At 46.0% G+C, this 22,571-nt stretch overlaps 1 protein-coding gene across 7 annotated transcripts in view; it reads right to left on the bottom strand.

Annotated features, from left to right (window-relative positions):
* The window catches only part of FMNL1 (formin like 1), a 112,108-nt gene that overhangs the window by 26,693 nt on the left and 62,844 nt on the right, over nt 1-22,571 (bottom strand). For 3 of the 7 annotated variants that reach the window (XM_082194728.1, XM_082194727.1, XM_082194724.1), the window contains 5 exons: nt 18,458-18,566; nt 17,283-17,359; nt 16,271-16,364; nt 3,336-3,410; nt 986-1,096 (listed from right to left, as the gene is read on the bottom strand). In XM_082194728.1, coding sequence (XP_082050854.1) covers nt 986-1,096; nt 3,336-3,410; nt 16,271-16,364; nt 17,283-17,359; nt 18,458-18,566 — 466 coding nt within the window. Of the gene's footprint in view, nt 1-985; nt 1,097-3,335; nt 3,411-16,270; nt 16,365-17,282; nt 17,360-18,457; nt 18,567-19,716; nt 19,846-22,571 lie in introns of all 7 variants that reach the window. The other 4 variants (XM_082194723.1, XM_082194722.1, XM_082194725.1 and 1 more) reach the window with 3 other exon arrangements.

Genomic DNA, 22,571 nt, shown 5'->3' with positions numbered 1-22,571 from the left:
GCAATCAATGCTTAAAGTGAGGTGGGGTTGCCAAAGTTGAGGACGTTGGCAGCCAGACCCAGTCATCTTAATTCTCTGTGCCAAAAGGACACCTTGCCAAAAAAGGGAGCTGTTTTGACTTTTTCACTGCATTGGCCAGAGGGTACTAATTCAAACTTGTAGAATGATGGTGAATGGACTTCAGGCTCAATTGAGCCTGGTCTAATCTGAAGTGAAGCCATTCCATTCTCAGGCTGTCTATTTTTGTTTCTTAGAAAACTTTTTGGGATATTAGCATGGCATGTAAAATTAATATTAGCATGCCATTATTATTACTATTAGTTTAGTTTGGTACAGTCAAACCTCATATCCTGAACACCTCCATTTTGGAACGTTTCAGCTCCCGAAAGTCAAAAATTTGGAAGTAAATGCTCCAGTTTCTGAATGTTTTTCAGAAGCCAAATGTCCAGCACAGCTTCCGCTTGAGTGCAGGAAGCGCCTGCAACCAATCCGCCTTGGTTGTTGAACATTTTAGAAGCCAAACGGGCTTCCGGAATGGATTACGTCTGACAAATGAGGTTTGACTGTATATAGCAAATCAAACAAACATGTTAAATTGAATCTCAAATATTTAGGCAAGTACAGTGGTTTTAGAACGTCTTGGAAGTTGAACGTTTGGGTTTTCGAACACCGAAAACAAGGAAGTAAATGCTTCAGTTTGCGAATGCTTTTTGGAAGTTGAACATGCTATGCGGCTTCCGTATTGTGTTTTCCGTAAATGTTTCCGTAAGTAAATGCTTCGGTTTCTGAAGTCTTCCGGAACAGATGACATTCGAAAACCGAGGTAGCAGTGTACACAGAAACTTTTGTGATTCAGAAAACCCACATTGCAGAGGTAGAAAGGCATCTCAGAATCACTAAGAAGGTTGCAAATGAAAAATGCATTAAAATAACCACCATCAATAGACACCCACCCACAACCAGGCTTTTGTTACATCCCTCTTACCTCTAGGTAATCATCCAGTCCCAACTGTGTGAATTCATATTGCAAGAAGACCCGGAAATTCATGTTCTCCACAGAGTGGACCACAATATTGATGAACTGCATGCAAGCAACCTAGATTTTTTGGGAAGGAAAAGAGAGCACATTATCTTTGGGAACTGGGTACCTCTTTTTACACTTTTCTTCAGGCTAGGTTCTCATGGATAGGACTAGTCTGGCACCGATGAGCTTTAACAGGGTTTCATAGTCACATTTCCATTCATTTCTGTATCTGTTTATACGTATTGGTTTTAACCACAGTACAGTCGTACCTTGGCTCCTGAACGCCGCAAACCCAGAAGTGAGTGTCCCGGTTCGCAAACGTTCTTTGGACCTGAACGTCTGACGCGGCTTCTGATTGGCTGCAGGAGCTTCCTGCAGCCAATTGGAAGCCGTGCCTTGGATTCTGAACGTTCTGGAAGTCGAACGGACTTCCAGAACGGATTCCGTTCGACTTCTGAGGTATACACTCTTAGCCTTTGGGGATTTTTTTTTAATAAATAGAGAGCACATTAGTATATAATCCCTGCTTTTATAATTATATGGAATTTCTTCATAGCTCCTTGTTATATTGATACGATTTAGCTGATTAGGCTATAATTTCAACTTTCTACGGTTGCGTTTCATTTTTTATATATTCAGCTCTGATATAGTGATGCTCAAGCAGGTTTGGCACCGCCATCCTTGGCTCTCAGCTTGAACAATAAACCAAACCGTCTCAAAAGCACAGCCTTAAAAGGGTAGCTGTCCTGAAAGACCTCCATTGACTCCCAGTACATTTCTGAGCACAATTCAAAGTGTTGATGCTACCTTTTAAGCCCTAAACGGCCTCGGCCCACTAGACCTGAAGGAGCGTCTCCACCCCCCATTGTTCAGCCTGGACAGTGAGGTCCAGCTCCGAGGGCCTTTTGGCAGTTCCCTCACTGCGAGAAGTGAGGTTGCAGGGAACCAGGCAGAGGGCCTTCTCAGTGGTGGTGCCCGCCCTGTGGAACGCCCTCCCATCAGATGTCAAGAAAATAAACAACTATCTGACTTTTAGAAGACATCTGAAGGCAGCCCTGTTTAGGGAAGTTTTTAAGGATTGATGTTATATCATGTTTTAAAAAAATTTTTGGGAGCTGCCCAGAGTGGCTGAGGTATTATTTATTATTTTTATTATTGGGGACACGGGTGGCACTCTGGTCTAAACCACTGAGCCTAGGGCTTGCCGATCGGAAGGTCGGCAGTTCAAATCCCCGTGACGCGGTGAGCTCCCGTTGCTCAGTCCCAGCTCCTGCCAACCTATCAGTTCAAAAGCACGTCAAAGTGCAAGTAGATAAATAGGTACTGCTCCAGCAGGAAGGTAAACGGCACTTCCGTGCACTGCTCTGGCTTCACCAGAAGTGGCTTAGTCATGCTGGCCACATGACCCGGAAAATCTGTCTGCAGACAACGCCGGCTCCCTTGGCCAGTAAAGCGACATGAGCACCCGCAATCCCAGAGTCGTTCGTGACTGGACTTAACTGTCAGGGGTCCTTTACCGTTGTTATTGGTGTTGTTATTGTTGTTATATTTGCCGTCTCAAAACAAAACAGGGATGATGTCTGAGATACGACCGCAAACAGTACCTATGGGTTGGATCCATAGTCCTACTCAGAATAGAGCCATTGAAATTAATGGACAGGACTAACCTAGGTGCATTAACTTCAGTGGGTCTACTCTTAGTAGCACTTAATTGGACACAACCCTATCCACACCCTGCTCTGTTTTATCTCATAGAACCTATTGATGCCCTGACGTCCCAATTTCCTTGTTTCTCTGTCTCCGCCGGTGATAGCCAATGACGTGGAGCGGGCCCAAAGGACAATACAAAAGGAAGAGTCTGGCCTGTTTGTTTGGCTGCTCCAGCTGCTCAACCGCATTCCCTTTAGCTCAAAAGACAGCAACAAGGAAGGAGCAAGGTTGAGGACAGGAGATGCTGCCTGAATAATCTTGTCACCATAGGGACATTTCCATTCCCAATACCAGACTGGAATATCACCGTCTGCACTGTTGTGGCATTCAAATCTGGGATCGTGGCTTGTCTCCTCTAAACAAACCATGGGTGGCAAACCAAAGTAAACTAAAAAAAAAGATAAGCCAATGTTTTGTTTTTAATTGACATTTCAGTGATGTGTGCAAATCAGGCGGAAGGCAGCAAGGCTCTGTGTGTGTGTGTATGTGTGTGTGTGTATGCGAACACCATCTATTTGCGCTGGTACGTTTGAGGAGGGAGGGAGAGCCCTTGGTAGATAAGAAGCTAAACGGTGACCTTTGCTCCCAGCCTTTGCATTACCATGAAATCAATGTTGCAGTCTTCATTTCGGAAATATTCCATCAGCTTCTCAAAGCGGTACTTCTCACCGCAGACCTGCAGGGAAGGGAAGAAAGGCAGTCAGGTTGGTTTGGCACCAAAGGCTTACTTGGCGCTACAAAGCTGCTTCTTTTTTAAAAAATATATATAATTTTTATTAAATTTCCTGTTTTACAATTTAATGTCCTCATTTTTGCATCCTTAAGATATCAATGACTTCCCTTCTTCTCTTTCCATGGTTCATTTCACATATCATAAATCCCTACATATTTTACATAAACTAAACCATTCCGTTATTGCATCCATCAAAACTTATTTACACTGTTGAATTTATCTTCATGCTGCCAGCGTTTTCAGCTGTACACAGATATTTCCCATATATTCAATAAACATTTTCCAATCTTCTCTAAACGTTATGTTCTGCTTGTTCTCTTCTTTTATATGCTAAGGCTGCGAGTTGTGCATATTCTGTCAACTTAAGTTGCCACTCTTCTTTGGTTGGGACCTCACTCGTTTTCCATTTTTGGGCTAACAAATAACAGAGTTTCAACTGGTCAATCTGGATGCCTAGGGAGTCCAACAGAGGGCTCTGGCAGCCAGACCCAGTTATCTGTCGGAACTCCATACGGCCAAGTTACTCCTCCATTTGTGTCCTCCGACGGTGATTAACGACCTAAGCCTTTGATGAGGCTGCAGGCACGTTCCCATTACTCAGAGTATCCAGACAGCAGCAGAAGGACGAGAAATATATGAGCTATATCGCTACGTTTTATTTCTAACTACGCAGACAGAAAAGAATATACATCCTCTCTCTGTGAGAGTCAGTGAACCAACTGAGACAAAGAAACAGGAAACCAGTAACAACAACATCCGTCTCCCGTGAGACTTCCAACAGTCTGGAATGTAAACAGAGTCTTGTGACTCCAAAAACTGTACAGTGGCATAAACAGAAACCCAACATCATCCCACTCTTGGTACCAAGAGGTCAGCTTGCTAGAAAAGGGGGCATTCTAGACTGCCCTCAGCTATGCTTAGGCAACTGTGCCACCCATGGCTGGGTACTGCAGCTACTACAGGGCTCTGGGAACTTGCCCACAGGATGCCACCAGCCCCTATGAAGCCTCTTGTTCTGCCCTGGTTGACTCAGCCTGCAAAAATTGCGGGTGTGAGATCCAAACTGCCACTGCACGACCCCCCCATTTGCTTCTTGTTTTCTCAGCTGGCCAGCCCGACTTCTCACCAGCTCATGTATTTGCCAAGCTTATCTTCCCAACACTTGCTTCACCTCTGCCAGTCCCAACACTGTCATGGCTTCCTCAAGAGAACAGCAGTTTTATGAGGGAGCTGAGAATGGTAAAAGATCCTTTCCCCCTTTCGCATTAACTGTGGTTCCCTCAGGAGGGAGGGATGGGAAACTGCGGCAGTTTAACAGGCATAGCTGTTGGGAACCAGCCCTGGGTGATTTGTCTTAGGGAAGGAGGAAACAAATCGGATGCCTCGGTTAACACATGCAGGTTTTATTGTTGTTTTTCATCGTTTAAGGGTTTTAACAGTTTTAATGTGAGTCACCTTGAGCGACTGACTGGAAGGTCTGGATATAAATATTTTCAACCGTCTGGATATATGAAAGCTATTCAAGACATAATAACCAGAATGCCTATTCTGCTTCTAATCTAGCTTAGCCTTAGGCACAAACGTGAAGCCTATGATGGCTGCAACACACTTCCAGGTGACTCCAATTCCCATCAGCCCCAGCCAGAACGGCCAATGGACAGGGATGATGGGAGTTGTAGTTCGAAAAAACCATTAAGAGTGCCGAAGGTTCCACAACCCTGCTTTAAACGGAAAGACTGCTCTCTTCCGCATTCTCTCACACGTTAGCAGCATTCAAAGATATAGGCAAATGGTACAGGAGAGACTCTCAAAGCCATCATGGTGGATGAGAGTGCCTGATCCCCAAAGAATATTTTAAAAATTTATCTGGCTCGCCCCCAGCAACAAAATAATTGGGAGCTCATTCAAAGTGCATTTTATGACATTGCTATTCCATCCAAGGAACTCGTGGAGTTAGTATTCCTTTTTGTCTTTACAAGAGTCCTGCGGTGTAGGTTAGGGTGAGAGATTGTGACTGGCCCAAGATCACCCTGTGAGCTTCACAGCAGAGGAATTTAAACCCAAGCCTCCCTGGCCCAAGTCCAAGGTCCGCTAAATGAATGTATTCCGTGATGAAAACTGGAACATTAGACAAAAAAAGGAAAGGGATGCGGGGGGAGAAAGTGGCCCTATAACGAATTGAAAAAAGTGTTTAAGATAACTTTTATGAAAAAAAGCCAGAAGCCTTTTTACTAGGGCTAACAGGAGACAATTCCCAGTAGTGATGTATGGAAGTGAGAGCTGGACCATAAAGAAGGCTGATCGCCGAAGAATTGATGCCTTTGAAGTATGGTGCTGGAGGAGACTCTTGAGAGTCCCATGGACTGCAAGAAGATCAAACCTATCCATTATGAAGGAAATCAGCCCTGAGTGCTCACTGGAAGGACAGATCCTGAAGCTGAGGCTCCGATACTTTGGCCACCTCAGGAGAAGAGAAGACTCCCTGGAAAAGACATGTTGGCAGAGGATGAGATGGTTGGACAGTGTTTTCGAAGCTACCAGCATGAGTTTGACCAAACTGCGGGGGGCAGTGGAAGACAGGAGTGCCTGGCATGCTCTGGTCCATGGGGTCATAAAGAGTCGGACACGACCAAAAGACTAAACAACAACAAATGAGACAAAATACCAAAAGAATTTGTTTATGTACGTGACAATAGTAGCACGAATGCTACTTGCCCAGAAGTGGAAGGAAGAAAAAGTCCCCTGACCAACGACGAGTGGATAACTGAGATGATGGACTATGCTGAAATGGCAAAGATTACCGTGAGGATCAGGCACCAAAACGATAAGAAATTCAATCAAGAGTGGGTAAAGTTTATAAAATGTAAGACCACTGTGTATACTTAAAAACATTAGCAGGATTATTGTAACACGTATAATGTAATATTAGTTAAAAGGGGGGGGGGCGACAAAATGAACTAGAAAAAATGTAGGTAAAGGTAAAGGTACCCCTGATCATTAGGTCCAGTCGCGGACGACTCTGGGGTTGTGTGCTCATCTCGCTCTATAGACCGAGGGAGCCAGCATACAGCTTCCAGGTCATGTGGCCAGCATGACTAAGCCACGTCTGGCAAACCAGAGCAGCACACGGAAACACCGTTTACCTTCCCGCTGGAGCGGTACCTATTTATCTGCTTGCAATTTGATGTGCTTTTGAACTGCTAGGTGGGCAGGAGCAGGGACCGAACAACGGGAGCTCACCCTGTCGTGGGGATTCGAACTGCCGACCTTCTGATTGGCAAGCTCTAGGCTCTGTGGTTTAGACCACAGCGCCACCCTAGAAAAAATGTAGTTAGATGCAAAGAAATAGGGGGAAATTTGGAAATCGGGGGTGGGGGGAAGTCCGAGGGATCTAAGTAATGCCAGGAGCACAGAATTTGAAAAGGATGTGAATGTATAAAAAAACTTGCTTAAAAAATGAAATTAAAATATATATTTTTTCAAAAAATGAGAAAGAAAGTGAAACAGGCACAGGGGGGGAATCAAGCATTTTTAAAAAGCGTGATTGTTGATGACATTTCGTGCAACCTTATGAGAATAGAAGCAGAAAAAGGAGCTTGCCATCGACATTCTGAAACAGAAGGAAACTTCAGGTACAGGGAAGGGGCGAATGCAACCAAATGTGGTTACCTAGGGCGGCTGCAATACATTGAGGAGGGGCAAGGGGGCGGTCTTGGTTTTGTTTGGCAGATACACACATTAGTGTAAGGGGAGCAAGGAGGAATGGGGGGGGGAATCTACAAGCAGGCCATTGTGTATGACATTAACACAGCCCTGCTTGCATATACAAAGCTCTTCCCTTGGCCCAAGATGTTAATACTCCTCCAGTTACAGCTGATGCAGCCAGTGGTCCCTTGCGTAGGGATGGATATTTGATATAGAGGAGGCCCCAGTAGGGCTGGGGGAAAGAGGAGAGGGTTTCTCCCAGAGGCTGTTGACTCCGTTTCCCTCGCTTCCCACCTGTGACTCTGAACCCTCAACGGGGATGACTGTTTCACCCAAGATAAAATTGCAGCGTTACTAGAGTTTGCTACAAGCACACACTGGATACACGGCGGCTGCCTGACTGTCCCAAAGCAATGTCAACATTTAAAAGCACATGCGTTTTTAAAACTTTGCAAAAGAAATGCGCTTTGGGCAACGCAGCTGATCTCCCCCCCGGAAGTGGCCTCTGCTGTTTGTTGAATTTTATCAGGCTTTGTTTCTGTTCTTTTCACTGTTTACAAGCCTGAATGCCGTAAGCTACTTGCGTGGACTAGGCACAGATTTGCCCGCCCACGCACTCTCGCCAGAATGGGGCATGCTCTGGTTATCTCCCGCTTGGACCACTGCAAAGTGCTCTACTTGGGGCTACCTTTGAAGGTGACACAGAAACCAGAACTAATCCAGAATGCGGCAGCCAGACTGGTGACTGGGAGCGGCTGCCGAGACCATGTAACACCGGTCCTGAAAGACCTATATTGGCTCCCAGTACGTTTCCGAGCACAATTCAAAGTGTTGGTGCTGACCTTTAAAGCCCTAAGCGGCCTCAGCCCAGTATAACTGAATGAGCTTCTCCACCTCCATCGTTCAGCCCAGACACTGAGGTCCAGCTCCGAGGGCCTTCTGTCAGCTCCCTCCCTGCAAGAAGTGAGGTTGCAGGGAACCAGGCAGAGGGCCTTCTCGGTAGTGGCGCCTGCTCTGTGGAACGCCCTCCCATCAGATGTCAAGGAAATAAACAACTATCTGACTTTTAGAAGACATCTGAAGGCAGTCCTTTTTAGGAAAGTTTTTAATGTTTGATGTTTTATCACTTTCTTCTTCTTCTTCTTCTTCTTCTTCTTCTTCTTCTTCTTTTGGAAGCTGCCTAGAGTGGCTGGGGAAATCCTACCAGATGGGCGGGGTATAAATAACTTATTATTATTATTATTATTATTATTATTATTATTAATCGGAATTTAATTAGACCAATAGATTAATTTCCGATAGCTTATCAAGATATTCCAGCTAAGTCAAACTTTGACAACCAAACTTTGGCAACCAAAGTCTAGAAGGGTTCCAGTTACAGATAGGTAGCCGTGTTGGTCTGCCATAGTCAAAAAAAATAAATTCCTTCCAGTAGCACCTTAAAGACCAACTAAGTTAGTTCTTGGTATGAGCTTTCGTGTGCATGCACACTTCTTCAGATACACAGTATCTGAAGAAGAAGAAGTGTATCTGAAGAAGTGTGCCTGCACACGAAAGCTCATACCAAGAACTAACTTAGTTGGTCTTTAAGGTGCTACTGGAAGGAATTTTTTTATAAAGTCTAGAAGGGGTTTGACTTCAGAGCATCAATAAATCAGATGGCACATTAGGAGCCTCAGGTATGTAGAAAAAGACCCAAGGAGCAAGTCTGAAATTGCCGGAAGCCTTAAAAGTATGAAGTTGGCTATCTGGGAGTGATGGAAATTATGGTCCTCTTCCCTGATTTTCCTAACTGATCTGGAGATAAGAGGAAGATAAAAGAGGCCATTTGATATGCTTTTAGGGTACTCAGCAAGGCTGCAACCTTGTCTGATAGGTCGCTTGCACAAAGAGACATCTCACTGTGCCAGTGACAAAAACCCTGATGTCATCTGGTAAGATAAAAATCAATAAAAAACCTTCAGATGTTTTGCTGGTCCACTGGTGGATGGCCAAGACAACCCACCTGAATTCTGAGATTTCCTCCCAAATGCTAGGCTGCCGGAAAAGTGAGTTGGTACACTGCCCATTAGAACACACAAGGTTTTTTCCTTGAAAAACTGATAATAATAATAATAATAATAATAATAATAATAATAATAATAATAATAATTTATTATTTGTACCCCACCCATCTGGCTGGGTTTCCCCAGCCACTCTGGGCGGCTTCCAACAAAGATGAAAAATACACTAAAATGTCACATATTAAAAACTTCCCTGAACAGGGCTGCCTTCAGATGTCTTCTGAATGTCAGGTAGTTGTTTATCGCTTTGACATCTGATGGGAGGGCGTTCCACAGAGCGGGCGCCACTACCGAGAAGGCCCTCTGCCTGGTTCCCTGTAACTTGGCCTCTTGCAGTGAGGGAACCGCCAGAAGGCCCTCGGAACTGGACCTCAGTGTCCGGGCAGAACGATGGGGGTGGAGACGCTCCTTCAGATATACTGATAGGATTTAAGTTCCCCTTGCCTGTTTATGTAGGTCTTGGCACTGATATTCTCTCTGCTGACTAATACGTCTTTTCTCTGAAGAACTGGGACAAAGGCTTTTAGGGCCAGGCAGATTGCCCAGAATTCCAGGAGGTTTCATGTTGTACCAAGATATCTTTGGAGGCCAATTGCCCTGAGCAAAGGTTTTCCTGCAATGGGTTGCCCAGCCTTAAAGTCTGGCACTTGCTGGCTGAACAACCGGGAGAATCCTGAACATGCATTATTTGTCTTGGGTCACCATTTCAGAAATTCGCACGTCTCTAGGGCCGCCTTTCCTGGCCTCGAGTCCCCAGATACTGTGGGACTAGAACTCCCGTTATCTCTGACCATTGGCCATGCGGACTAGAGATGGTGTGGGTTTTAGTCTAGCATCCAGCATCTGAAAACCCAAGGTTGGGGGAGGCTATTCTAGGGGGAAGCAAATGTGAGAGATCAGCAGAGAAGGTATTTGATATTCCGGCATGGATTCCTGCGGGCAGAACTACAACTTACAATGAAAACGTCGGGTTGCCGGACTGGGTTTACTGCATAACTGTAATATGGAAGTGGGGGAGCTTTTTCAGGGTGTGTGTGTAGGTATCACCGGGCAAGAAAGAGTGCCTTATTCTTTCCCCACCTGCCACTGATTCTCCTACAGCAGATTTTAACAGTGTTTCTCCCTGTAGTTGGTCTCGGAGACTACATGAATTCTGGGCCAATTCAAAGTGCTGGTTTTGACCTATAAAGCCTTAAACAGCTCAGGACCGCAATAGCTGAAGGACCGCATCTTTCCATATGAACCTACCCAGACCCTGAGATCATCTTCTGAGGCCCTCATTCGTCTGCCTCCTCCTTGAGAAGTCCGAAGGGAGGCAACATGAGAACGGGGCCTTCTCTGCAGTGGCTCCCCATCTGTGGAATGCTCTCCCCAGGGAAGTTTGCCTGGCACCTTCATTATACAACTTTAGGAACCAGGTAAAAATGTTCCTTTTTAACCAGGCCTTTGGCTGATCTGATTTACATCCTATGCCCTTTTAAAATGTGGGTTTTTTGGGGGGGGCTATTGGGTTGCTGTTTTTCTTTTTATTATGTATTTTGTGGTTTTATATCCTGATTTTATTCTGTGAACCGCCCTGAGATCCCTGGGTATAGGGCGGTATATAAATTCAATAAATAGTAATAATAATACACGAAGCCTATCTGCAGAGAAAAATGGAGCAGAGGGGGGTTTAACATGTTGATCCTTCTTTGCAAATAACACACGCAGACTCAAGAGTCCTCTGCATTCACATAAATTGACAGACACACGTTAACAAAACATCCCTTGTCAGTACACTGCGTAGTTATGCCTTGAGAGTATAAGTACCAAGTTGGCGCGATGGCGGTGGAGGCAATCGCATTTTCTCTGAGCTTGTGCCAGGCTATTCTTTCACGTTTGAACGAACTGTCCTCCTGAAAGAGCAACCCTGCACTTACTTATATTTACATGCTCAAGCAGCTCAGAGGTTGTTAAAAAAGAGATTAGAGGAGTTCTGGGCCTTCTACCCTGGAGGAATGGAGAGACACAATGACCTGTGAAGGACTCAAGACAGCCAGGGCAAGGTGTGTGGGCGAGAGAGGGGGGCATCAAAATTTGTCTGTCTGTAGATCAGGGCAGGGTGAGGGGTGGGGGTGGCAGACTGTAGCCCTCCAGACCTGGTTGAACTCCCATTAGCACCCATCTAGCATGGCCAATGTTGGTCTTTAATATGCAAGTTGGAACCTAATCAATTCATTACAGCCAGAGTTTCTCTACCCCTGGTGTAATCAGTGCTGGGATATAAAAGCCCAGAGTAAACAATCTCTGATTTCTGGCTATGCAATATTGGGGAAGTCGTCTTCAGCTGTAGCTAAGATTTCACTCATACACCCTCCAATAATGGACAGCTGCAGGACAATGAAAGGCTGGGGTAATTTCCCTTTTAGGAGTACAGTAAGTTAGGGCAGGCATAATTGCATATTTCGGAGACATCTGCATCTCTGAAAAGAATTACACATCACTTGGGAAAACAGGAGAACTAATGCCAGTGTACTGAAAGAAGCAAAGATCGCCAGTGTCGAAGCAATGATTCTTCAACATCAACTTCGTTGGACTGGTCATGTTGTGCGGATGCCTGATGATCGTCTTCCAAAGCAACTACTCTATTCCGAACTTAAAAATGGAAAGCATAATGCCAGTGGTCAACAAAAGAGGTTTAAAGACTCTCTCAAGGCAAATCTTAAAAAATGTAGTACAAACATTGACAATTGGGAAACACTGGAAAGCACGCTTGGCAAACCCTCACCATGATCAACTCCCACCCGGAAACCTATGCCTCCACTGTGGAAGGATGTGTGGATCCAGAACTGGCCTCCACAGTCACTTACGGACTCATTTTTAAAACCGTGTTCATGGAAGACAAACTTACTCAGCTACGAGTGATCAACAAAGGAGAAAGAATTGCATATACAGTGGTACCTCGGGTTACAGATGCTTCAGGTTACAGACGCTTCAGCTTACAGACGCCGCTAACCCAGAAATAGTACCTCGGGTTAAGAACTTTGCTTCAGGATGAGAACAGAAATCATGCTCCGATGGTGCGGCGGCAGCAGGAGGCCCCATTAGCTAAAGTGGTGCTTCAGGTTAAGAACAGTTTCAGGTTAAGAACGGGACCTCCAGAACGAATTAAGTTCTTAACCCGAGGTACCACTGTACAAGCAAAAGTGTCCCTCCTTTCTTCTGAGCTATTTGATATGGGGCAGGCACACCATAAAGAGTGCTATCCAATGGGTAAGCAGCTGGTCTTTAATTTACGACTAATTTAATTTTGTATTTTCTGCCACAGATGATGCATGCAACCCTGGCCACCCTGATATTGCGACGCTTCCGTTTCCAGTCTGCAAAACGGAGGAAAGGGCCACCTACCTACCTTACAAAGGCCTATCCCACAATAATAAATTTTGGTAGCCATCATTCGGGTTTTACGCCTCCCCACCCTCCAGGAATTGCTACCTCACAGGAGATAAAACTTAGTGGCGGAATTGACTTGCCAAATGCTAAATGATCAGAGTTAGTGGCCTTAAAACTGCAGAAGTAATGATGCATAAGTCATTTCTGAAAAACGACAGACAATTAAGCCATGCAGGAGAGGAGAGGAAAGGAGGAGAGAGGAGATGCGAGGATAATCCCACATATTCAAGCAGAAAGTGAATCTGTGCCCAGGTTTCCACCACCAATACAGGTCCAATTTGTCCAACTGTGCCTGAGTGACCGATCAGGCTTGCACCTGTCTGTTTGGCACCTAGGATTCCATTTCCTCCCGTCCAAAAGCTTTGGCACAAGCCAATGTGCTCCATGGGCAAATTTTATCCCATGTAACCTAAGCAGACTCTTTGTCAGCTCTCCCTGTGTCAGTTTACAGCAACAGCATGAGCACCAAAGAGGCAAGTTTCCCTTCTATTCCCTACTCAGTGGCGTAGCGTGGGGGGTGCAGGGGGGCCCGGCCGCACCGGGCGCAACATCTGGGGGTTAGGGTTAGGGGGCGCAAATCCACGAGTTAGGGGGTGTAAATTACTTGCCTTGCCCCGGGTGCTGACAACCCACGCTACGCCACTGTCCCTCCTTATTAACTTAGCTCATCTAAACTTACAAAAGGCTTAATGGGCAGCGTTAAGATAAATTCAACGGTGTAAATAAGTTTTGATGGGTGTTATAATGGAATACTGAAAGGCTTAGTTTATATAAAATATGCAGGGATTTATGCTGTGCAAAATGAGCCATGGAAAGAGAGGAAGGGAAGTCGTTGATATGTTAAGGCTGTTTAAGTGAATATTCTGAAATGCAAAAAAGAAATTTAATAAAAACTGTAATAATAAAAAATATACTTACAGAGGCCAAACTACAGGAAACGCCGTATTTGCATTTAAAGTGCAGGATTTTGCTGTTTTTAATGGAAATTGCATCAGTGGGGGGCGGGGCAGGGGCGTTTTTGCTGATTATTAGTGGGATCAAAGCACATATGGAGGAGAGGGGATCTAACCCTATCCCTGAGGAAGAAAATCCCTTTTCTTAAGGTGGAATTTGAATTAGTTCAGTTGGTAGAGCATAAGACTCTCAAATCTCTGGGTTGTGGGTTCGAGGCCCACATTCCTGTACTGCAGGGGGCTGGACTAGATGACCCTGGTGGTCCCTTCCAACTCTGTAATTCTATGATTCCTCCAATGGCACCAAGAAGTGCCTCTCTCTTATGTACTGAAGTTCTCAACCTGGGCCAGCAGGGGGATACTGTAGATAGTTATGCAAATAAGGGATCGAAAGTGACGTTCAGTGATTGGATAGTTTTAGAAAATTGTTACAGTTACGTTGTACTGGAGCCCTATATAAGCAGGCTGACTGAACCCTTCAGTTCTGTTCTGTTCTGGCCTCTGAATAAACAAGAGCTGTTTGAAGAATCGCTGTATCGTCTGATATGTTCACCCACAACTTAACACTCACAAAGTAAATACCACCTTCAAAAAGCTTTGGCACAGGCAAGAATAATGGGTTAAAACCCTCTCCATACCTCCTCTGCTGCCATTAATCACTCCTCCCCAGCCGATGCAGTTGGCATTTTTAAAAACTGCACACATTTAACATCACATTTAGCTTGACCCTAAGGAGCAGGCGCTTTTGTTCTTACTGTGCGTATACAGAACAGACTACAGCACTGTGAGAGAATTCACCCATTGAAGTTTGAGCAATTGAAAACACACTCTCTTTCAAAGCCACACTTCTTACTTATGGAAAAATATGGAAAATGTGACCAATTCAGCTTTATAACAAAGCAAGTGCTTAGCATTCAAGGTCATGTAAGGCTGGTCATGAAATGTTGTTTGGATGCCTGATTATCATCTTCCAAAGCAACTACAGTGGTACCTCGGGTTACATACGCTTCAGGTTACAGACTCCACTAACTCAGAAATAGTACCTCGGGTTAAGAACTTTGCTTCAGGATGAGAACAGAAATTGCATGGTGGTGGTGCGGCAGCAGCGGGAGGCCCCATTAGCTAAAGTGGTGCTTCAGGTTAAGAACAGTTTCAGGTTAAGAACGGACCTCTGGAACAAATTAAGTACGTAACCAAAGGTACCACTGTACTCTATTCCGAACTTAAAAATGGAAAGCATAATGCCGGTGGTCAACAAAAGAGGTTAAAAGACTCTCTCAATCTAAGAAAATGTAGTATAGACACCAACAACTGGGAAACACTGGCCTGCAAGCACTTTGGTAAAGGAGATCAGCCTTTACCAAAGGTGTCATGGGCTTTGAAGATGCTCGAACTCAGGACGAAAGGGAGAAACGTGCTAAGAGGAAGGCACACTTGGCAAACCCTCACAGTGATCAACTCCCGCCCGGAAACCTATGTTCCCACTGTGGAAGGACGTGTGGATCCAGAATTGGCCTCCACAGTCACTTACAGACTCACTGTTAAGACCGTGTTCATGGAAGACAATCTTCCTCAGCTACGAGTGATCGCCAAAGAGGAATAAGAAGGCTGGGGTACAAATTGCAGGCAGTAGCAGCAAAGGGATCTAGAATAAAATGGGGCAGGGGGAGCCAGTTTCCATTTGTTATAAGGCCCCCCTCAACACAGGGCTTGCCCCTCATATTTCCGTACATGTTCCCTAAGCTTCTGACTGCTGAGTGAGTCACACTTTATTCCTGAGCAAAATATGAAAACATAACTCACACTTCCTCCTGAAAGGGTCTACCTTTACAGAAACAAAAGCAAGAACTGCCCACAACCTTTAGAGGAGCTCTAGCGCCACTGTTCAGGCACGAGTCACGGTTCTGGGCCTACGTCTTCTGAGGGCAGGCTGCCTCTATGCATTGGGAACGACTGAATGATCAAATCACGCAGAATGCAAACTCAATGCAGGAATTTCTACCCCGTGGGAAAGGCCAACTGGAACGAGGCAAAAGCCTGAGCAGTGAATCGTGCAGTGGATGGGCGTACTTTGGGCTGCGCTCATAGGGCACTTACACTAAAGTGGTACCTTGGTTCTCAAACTTAATTCGTTCCGGAAGTCCGTTCCAAAACCAAAGCATTCCAAAACCAAGGTGCGCTTTCCCACAGAAAGTTATGCAAAACGGATTAATACGTTCCAGACTTTTAAAAACAACCCCTAAAACAGCAATTTCACATGAATTTTACTATCTAACGAGACCATTGATCCATAAAATGAAAGCAATAAACAATGTACTGCCGTCACACCATAATCAATCAATCAATCAATCAATCAGTAGCTGAACTGGGTTCCTCACAAAAACAAAACAAAAAAGAGCCGCAAAAACAAAAACGCAAAATAAATAGCAAAAACTCAAATCAGAAGCGTAACACTCAAAATGGAGCATGTTCGGCTTCCAAAAAAAGTTTGCAAACCGGAACGCTTACTTCCGGGTTTGCAGTGTTTGGGTTCCAAGTTGTTTGAGGACCAAGGCGTTTGAGAACCAAGGTACCACTGTATTTGATTGACTTGCAATCTTGTTGCACGCCAGAAACCAGCACCGTCGAAAGGGTTACGGAGCTTACAAACCTCTTTGAAATTGTCAAATGCAGCCAGGATGATGTCGTGTCCCCCTCGGACCAAGCAGACAGCAGCCAACAGCTCCAGGACGAGAGCTTTAGTCCTGCGAGGAGGAAAGCAGTGAGATGAAGGACTCCCAAGTGGGTCATCGTTCCACCATCTTTATAATTAAGGCCACAATATGGTACATCTAGAGATTGTATGTAATGTGAAGGAGAGTATGCGTTGAAATATTTTAGTTGATATTTTAGAATGTAAAATGCTATTTTATTTATTGATTGGTTTTTACCTTGTGGGCTTATAGCCGAATAAAGTATTATCTATCGATCGATCTATCTGGACACTCTAAGTGCTAATAAAAACGAAGAGTATTTGGCCACACTTTCTGAAGTCAGGCATATACTGTCGAGTGCCATATGCTAAGGCATGGGTAGGCAAACTAAGGCCTGGGGGCCGGATCCAGCCCAATCGCCTTCTCAATCCGGCCCGCAGACGGTCCGGGAATCAGTGTGTTTTTACATGAGTAGGATGTGTGCTTTTATTTAAAATGCATCTCTGGGTTATTTGCGGGGCACGGGAATTCGTTCATTATTATTTTTCAAAATATAATCCGGCCCCCCACAAGGTCTGAGGGACAGTGGACCGCCCCCCTGCTGAAAAAGTTTGCTGATCCCTGTACTAGGGTATTCACAATTTTTTAAAAATCCTCTTCTTGATTGGGAAAATTATGCTGTCCGCACCCTTTCTCAACTCCCCATAGCATAGCTTCCATCTTTTTGTGTGTGGGTCCTTTTAAATGCATCCAAACATAAAGGAAACAGTGGGGCTCAGTGCACTGTAACAAGTGAAGCAATTGTAAAGAGAGTCCAGTTCCCTCACTATGAAACCTCCTACCTAGGATTTAGAGGACAGGGCATCCCAGTTTGGAAGGCTCCGACCCCTAGACAGGCCTGAGCGCCATGAATCTCTCTTTTCAGAAATGAAGAAACACATGTCCGGAAAAGGAGTTCCAATTCCTTACCTGGGGTTCTTGTTGTTGAGGCTCAGTGTGATCTCATTGACACAGGCTGGGTGGTTCATCACGAGGCTGAACCCAGACTAAGGGAAAGGTGAGAGAGGATGTTAGCAATCCGAGTTGAGCTAGAGGAAATTGGGGAATTGGGAGAAAAGGGTTCCTCTCATTCTGTGGAGGGTCAAGGACTGGATTCTTTCTCAAGCAGGAGCCCTTGTCATATGAACATTGGCCATGCCTGTGACTTCCCCCTGCTCCCCTCACTGCCAAATGTTTTGCGTTTGGACCTGAAGGAGCATCTCCACCCCCATCGTTCAGCCCGGACACTGAGGTCCAACTCCAAGGGCCTTCTGGGGGTTCCCTCACTGTGAGAAGTGAGGTTGCAGGGATCCAGCAGAGGGCCTTCTTGGTTGTGGTGCCCGCCCTGTGGAATGCCCTCCCACCAGATGTCAAAGAAATAAACAACTACCTGACTTTTAGAAGACATCTGAAAGCAGCCCTGTTTAGAGAAGTTTTTAATGTTTGAAGTTTCATCGTGTTTTTAATATTCTGTTGGGAGATGCCCAGAGTGGTTGAGGAAACCCAGCCAGATGGGCAGGGTATAAATAATATTTTTTTATTATTATTATAAAGGTAAAGGGACCCCTGACCATTAGGTTCAGTCGCAGACGACTCTGGGGTTGCGGCGCTCATCTCGCTTTATTGGCCAAGGGAGCTGGCGTACAGCTTCTGGGTCATGTGGCCAGCATGACTAAGCTGCTTCTGGCGAACCAGAGCTGCGCACGGGAATGCCGTTTGCCTTCCCGCTGGAGCAGTACCTATTTATCTACTTGCACTTTGACGTGCTTTCAAACTGCTAGGTTGGCAGAAGCAAGGACCGTGCAAAGGAAGCTCACCCCGTCGCAGGGATACAAACCGCCAACCTTCTGATCGGCAAGTCCTAAGCTCTGTGGTTTAACCCACAGTGCCACCCAAGTCCCTATTATTATTATATGGACACCATAATAGGCTGGACACCATACTTTGGGTTTTTTGGGCAGAGAGTTGCAGGGAGCATGGCTCCAGATGTATATGTTCATCCCACTTGCGTCTCCAGTCCGAAAGTTTTTGCATCATTTCCAGAATCTGCAAAAACCCGTTTCTGTGGGCACAAACCTCCCCAACGTCCCATCGCCCGCGGTCACCTGGTAATTCATGATGGCACGGAGGCACATGATGCAGACGTGGACATCGTCCTTCTGGCTGACAATGCGTGAGTTCCTCAGCGCCTTCCTGCTGTGTGCCAGATTGAGTCTGAGGTTGGGAAAAATGGAAGGAGGGAGGAAAGGGGGAAGGAAATAGCTGCATGAGAAAAGACGTCGGATATCACCCGGCAGTCAAGTCCAACAGCATAAAGAGAAGCACAGGAGCAAGGGCCCGAGGAGCAGGAAATTGGGGGGAGGGCAGGGGAGAGGATTAGGCTGGGCAGCAGGATTGCAGTACGAGAACCCTTTGGGTCTCGGGTCACGAGTTCAAATGCTGAACAGGAGATGCCACTGCCCAATGAAAAACAAACTCTCTCCAGTCTGGTTTTAGGAAACCACTGTCTTTTGTGAAAAGGCCACAGGGATCTCAGCAGGCCATGGGAAGGTGAGCTCCAGATTATGCTTAAAATACTAAGGAAATATAATACTCCATGATAAGCTATTAACATGGTTATGGGTGCAGTGGAATATGGGATGCGGCAACTTTTGGGGGCCCATCCTATTTTTGTTATTTTAAGTCGTTTTATGTTATTTTTTAATGATGTGTTATAAATTGCCATAGCCTGCCCGGGTACTCAGAGTGAAGGGCAGGTAATAAAATAATAATGATACTTGTGCCAAACGTGGTAGCAGTTGCTCTTTAGATCCTGAAGATCTGAGTTTCTCAGTTTCAAAGTTCCTAGACCTCAGTGTGGAAAATAAAGCCAAAACACACATTAAGCCTTTAAAAAGCTGGAGGTGGCGATGTCTCAAGGGGGTTTCAGAGGCCTGACCGGGTCCCTCCCCTATCTCTGTTCCGCGTCCCCTTCCCACCGCTTCTGTACAACAGCTCCAATTCCCTGCACACAACAATGAAAACTAGAGCCAAAAGCAACAATAGCAGCAGCAACAACAACAACAGCAAAGCAAACAGTGCCGGAACGTGGTTGTGCAACCGACAAAAACAAAAGCATGCAACTATCTGCAGGTGTTTACAAAATGCATTCCAGTTACAGAGCTTTTTTGTTTTTTTAAACGGGATTTTACAAAATGGCCTCCCTGCTTCGAGGGCTCCTAAAGTTCGGTATCCGAGACTGCCTGCCAAAATGAACACACAAGCTTGGGGGGGGGGAGAGAACATGCCCTTGGCCTAGACGAGCCTATGGCCTCCGGCCGCATTCGCAGGGGATGTTTCTGGTTAGGTTTGGGGAGAGGCTCACCGCGGTGAGTAGGAGTTGAGAGGAGGCCTGGGCTTAGAGTCCTGCTCGCTCCCGGGGGCGCTGGAGGAGGGGATGCTTGGGTGGACTTGCTGAAAGAATGTTTGGATCTGCTGGTTCAAATGGCAACACCTGAAGGAGGTGGAAGATTGCAATCCTGCAGGACAGGAGGGAAAAATAGGACGCTTCAGGTGGACGCTTCCCCCCCACCCCCATTGCCACCCCCCCAACCTCAGGGGGGAAAGTGGCCCTCGTGGAACCACAGGGGAAGACTTCGCTGTGGCTGGAAAAACACCAACCTGTTTCAGCAAACATGGCAAGTAATTGTGGCTCGTCGCTGCCCACCTGCCCAACAGAATATTGTTCCCTGTGTTGTGTTCCTAAAATGAAGCTTCCTAGGATCAGAGGCCCTGTCCGCACTAGGCATTTAAAACACTATTATACAGGGTGATTCATAATGAAGTACAGTCATACCTCGGGTTGAAGTAGCTTCGGGTTGAATGTTTTCGGGTTGCGCTCCATGGCGACCCAGAAGTAACGAAGCATGTTACTTCCGGGTTTCGCCGCTCGCGCATGCGCAGACGCTCAAAATGACGTCACGAGCATGCGTGGAAGCGGCAAATCATGACCTGCACACACACAGATGTGCAGACGCGGGTTGCATTCACTTCAGGATGCGAACGGGGCTCCGGAACGGATCCCATTCGCATCCAGAGGTACCACTGTATAGTTTCCAGATGCTGTAAGACAGTAACAGGTGATGACAAGGACCACAACTGCAAACTGTGAGGTAGATGTACTCATAAAGTTTGTGTTCCGCTACTGAGGCAAGCGACATAGGCAATAGCGCGTGTGTCACGTGGCTAGTCAGGCAAAATGGCTGCATCTGCAGTGGAGAAGGCGTTTTGTGTTCTTGAATTGAGCAAAACGGAATCTGTAACTGTTGTGTGATGGCGTTTTTGATTGTGATTCTGGGGACCTTCAAGCAGAACATGTATCTACGACTGGCATAAAAAAATTGAAACTACAGGCTGTTTGTACAAACTTAGAAGTCCTGTGTATCAGAAGAAGTCGTTGATAGTGTTTGCACCGCCATTCAATGAAGCCCAGGAAAATCAATGCATAGGGTGAGTCGCGTTTGGGCAGAAATGGATTGCCGGTGTGACAAAGAGTGCACACACAGAACATCTGTGACTGTTTCTTTAAAAAAAAAACCTTTAAATATCCCCCTACAATTCTGTTACAGGAAACGTAAGATATATTACATTCTTCTTTTTTTATAGTGCATTGAAACTGTATGCTTCATTATGAATAACCCTGTACAGTGGAATCTCGGTTTTTGAACGCAATCTGTTCCGGAAGACCGTTCGATTTCTGAAACGTTCAGAAAAACCAAAAACTGAAAGCAGAAACCTCAACACAGTAGGGAAACTCAAAACAGAAGCTGCGTAGCATGTTCGGTTTCCGGAAAGCGGAGCAGTTAGTTCTGGGTTTTCGGCGTTCGGGAGCCGAAACGTACGACAACAGAGGCGTTCAAGAACCAGGGTTCCACTGTACTGGTTTAACCTTCATTGCTTCCCCCAAAGAATCCTGGGAAATGTAGTTGGATAAGGATGCTACTGAGAGTTGATGCCTCTCTATTGCCCGCCACAGAACTACAATTCATAGGCAGCGGTGCCTAGGGAACTTTGGGGAATGTAGTTCTGCGAGGGGAACAGGGGGTCTCTTAAAACACTCTTAACTAACCACAGCTCCCAGTATTCTGTGAAATTGTTGAAGTAGTCTAATGGGGCTTTAAATGTATGGCACAGATTATGGCCAGAGAGTCTGACCTCAGGGACCATCTAACTCAATAGGCTGCAGATGTAGGAAATCTGTAGCAAGAGCTTTCCCGATAAATGGCCATAAGAACTTAAGAAGATCTTGCTGGATCAGGCCCATGATCCAAAATCTTCTTCACGCGGCGGCGAATCAGATGCTTATCGGAAGCCCGCAAGCAAAACCTGAGCACAACAGCACTCTCCTCTTCCGCTGTCTCCCGAAAGTGGTATTCGGGAGCCTACTTCCTCTGACTGTGGTGACAGAGCACATCCCTTGTGGCTAGAAGCCACCGATATTCTCCACGCATTCGTCTTATCCTCTTTCGAAGCCGCCCAGGCCTCCACTTCCTACAGGGCAGGAACTCTTTCCTCTGTGGGTTGTCAGGCAGCAAACAGGCCCAAGGATGGAAAACCTTTCCTTGTAGGGCAACCCCCTTAGGCCAGACATTTCTGAGAGCCACCCAAACTAAGTTGCTTCACATTAAGGGGCTTAAACCACAGAAAACAGACTTCTGTTACTCAGAAGGGCTGACTTTCCCTCAAGTCTATTTGCATTTCACTGCTGCGGTTAGCAAACAGAGCTCTGAGGCCTAAGGGCTCATCCCCTTCCGACCCCAGAGAAAAAGAGCAGCCATTTTGTTTTAATCTCTTCAGTGGAAGTAGAATAAAAGGGTCTCTTCTTTTACCAACACTCAGGCACCCTCAGTGCACGCCTAAGAAATACAACCGCTAGCGCAGAGATAGTAACTGATGCCTCAATTTATTATTTGCCTCTTTTTTCATTTTTTAAAAACACCGGGATGGCGGCAGGAGGCAGAGCAAGTCTTCCTTCCTGACACGCGGTTCAGTGGGCCACCGCCTTTCTTGGCGTCCATCTTTTCAATCTTACAAGCTCAGACTACATGCAAAGCCGAGCGAGCCCCTCTCCCCCGCCTCCCTGCCCCTGAGGGTCCCTAGGCTGGGTACCTACCGTGAGCCGTCGTCCCAAGGGGAGCGTGCAAAAGAAGCACGGGGTTAGAACAAGGGGAAAGAGGAAAA

The sequence above is a fragment of the Podarcis vaucheri genome, assembly GCF_965113315.1.
Source record: "Podarcis vaucheri genome assembly, chromosome: 13".
Lineage (NCBI taxonomy): Eukaryota > Metazoa > Chordata > Lepidosauria > Squamata > Lacertidae > Podarcis > Podarcis vaucheri.
Note: the sequence above shows the minus strand (reverse complement) of the source record. Positions and strands in the feature narration are given on the sequence as shown.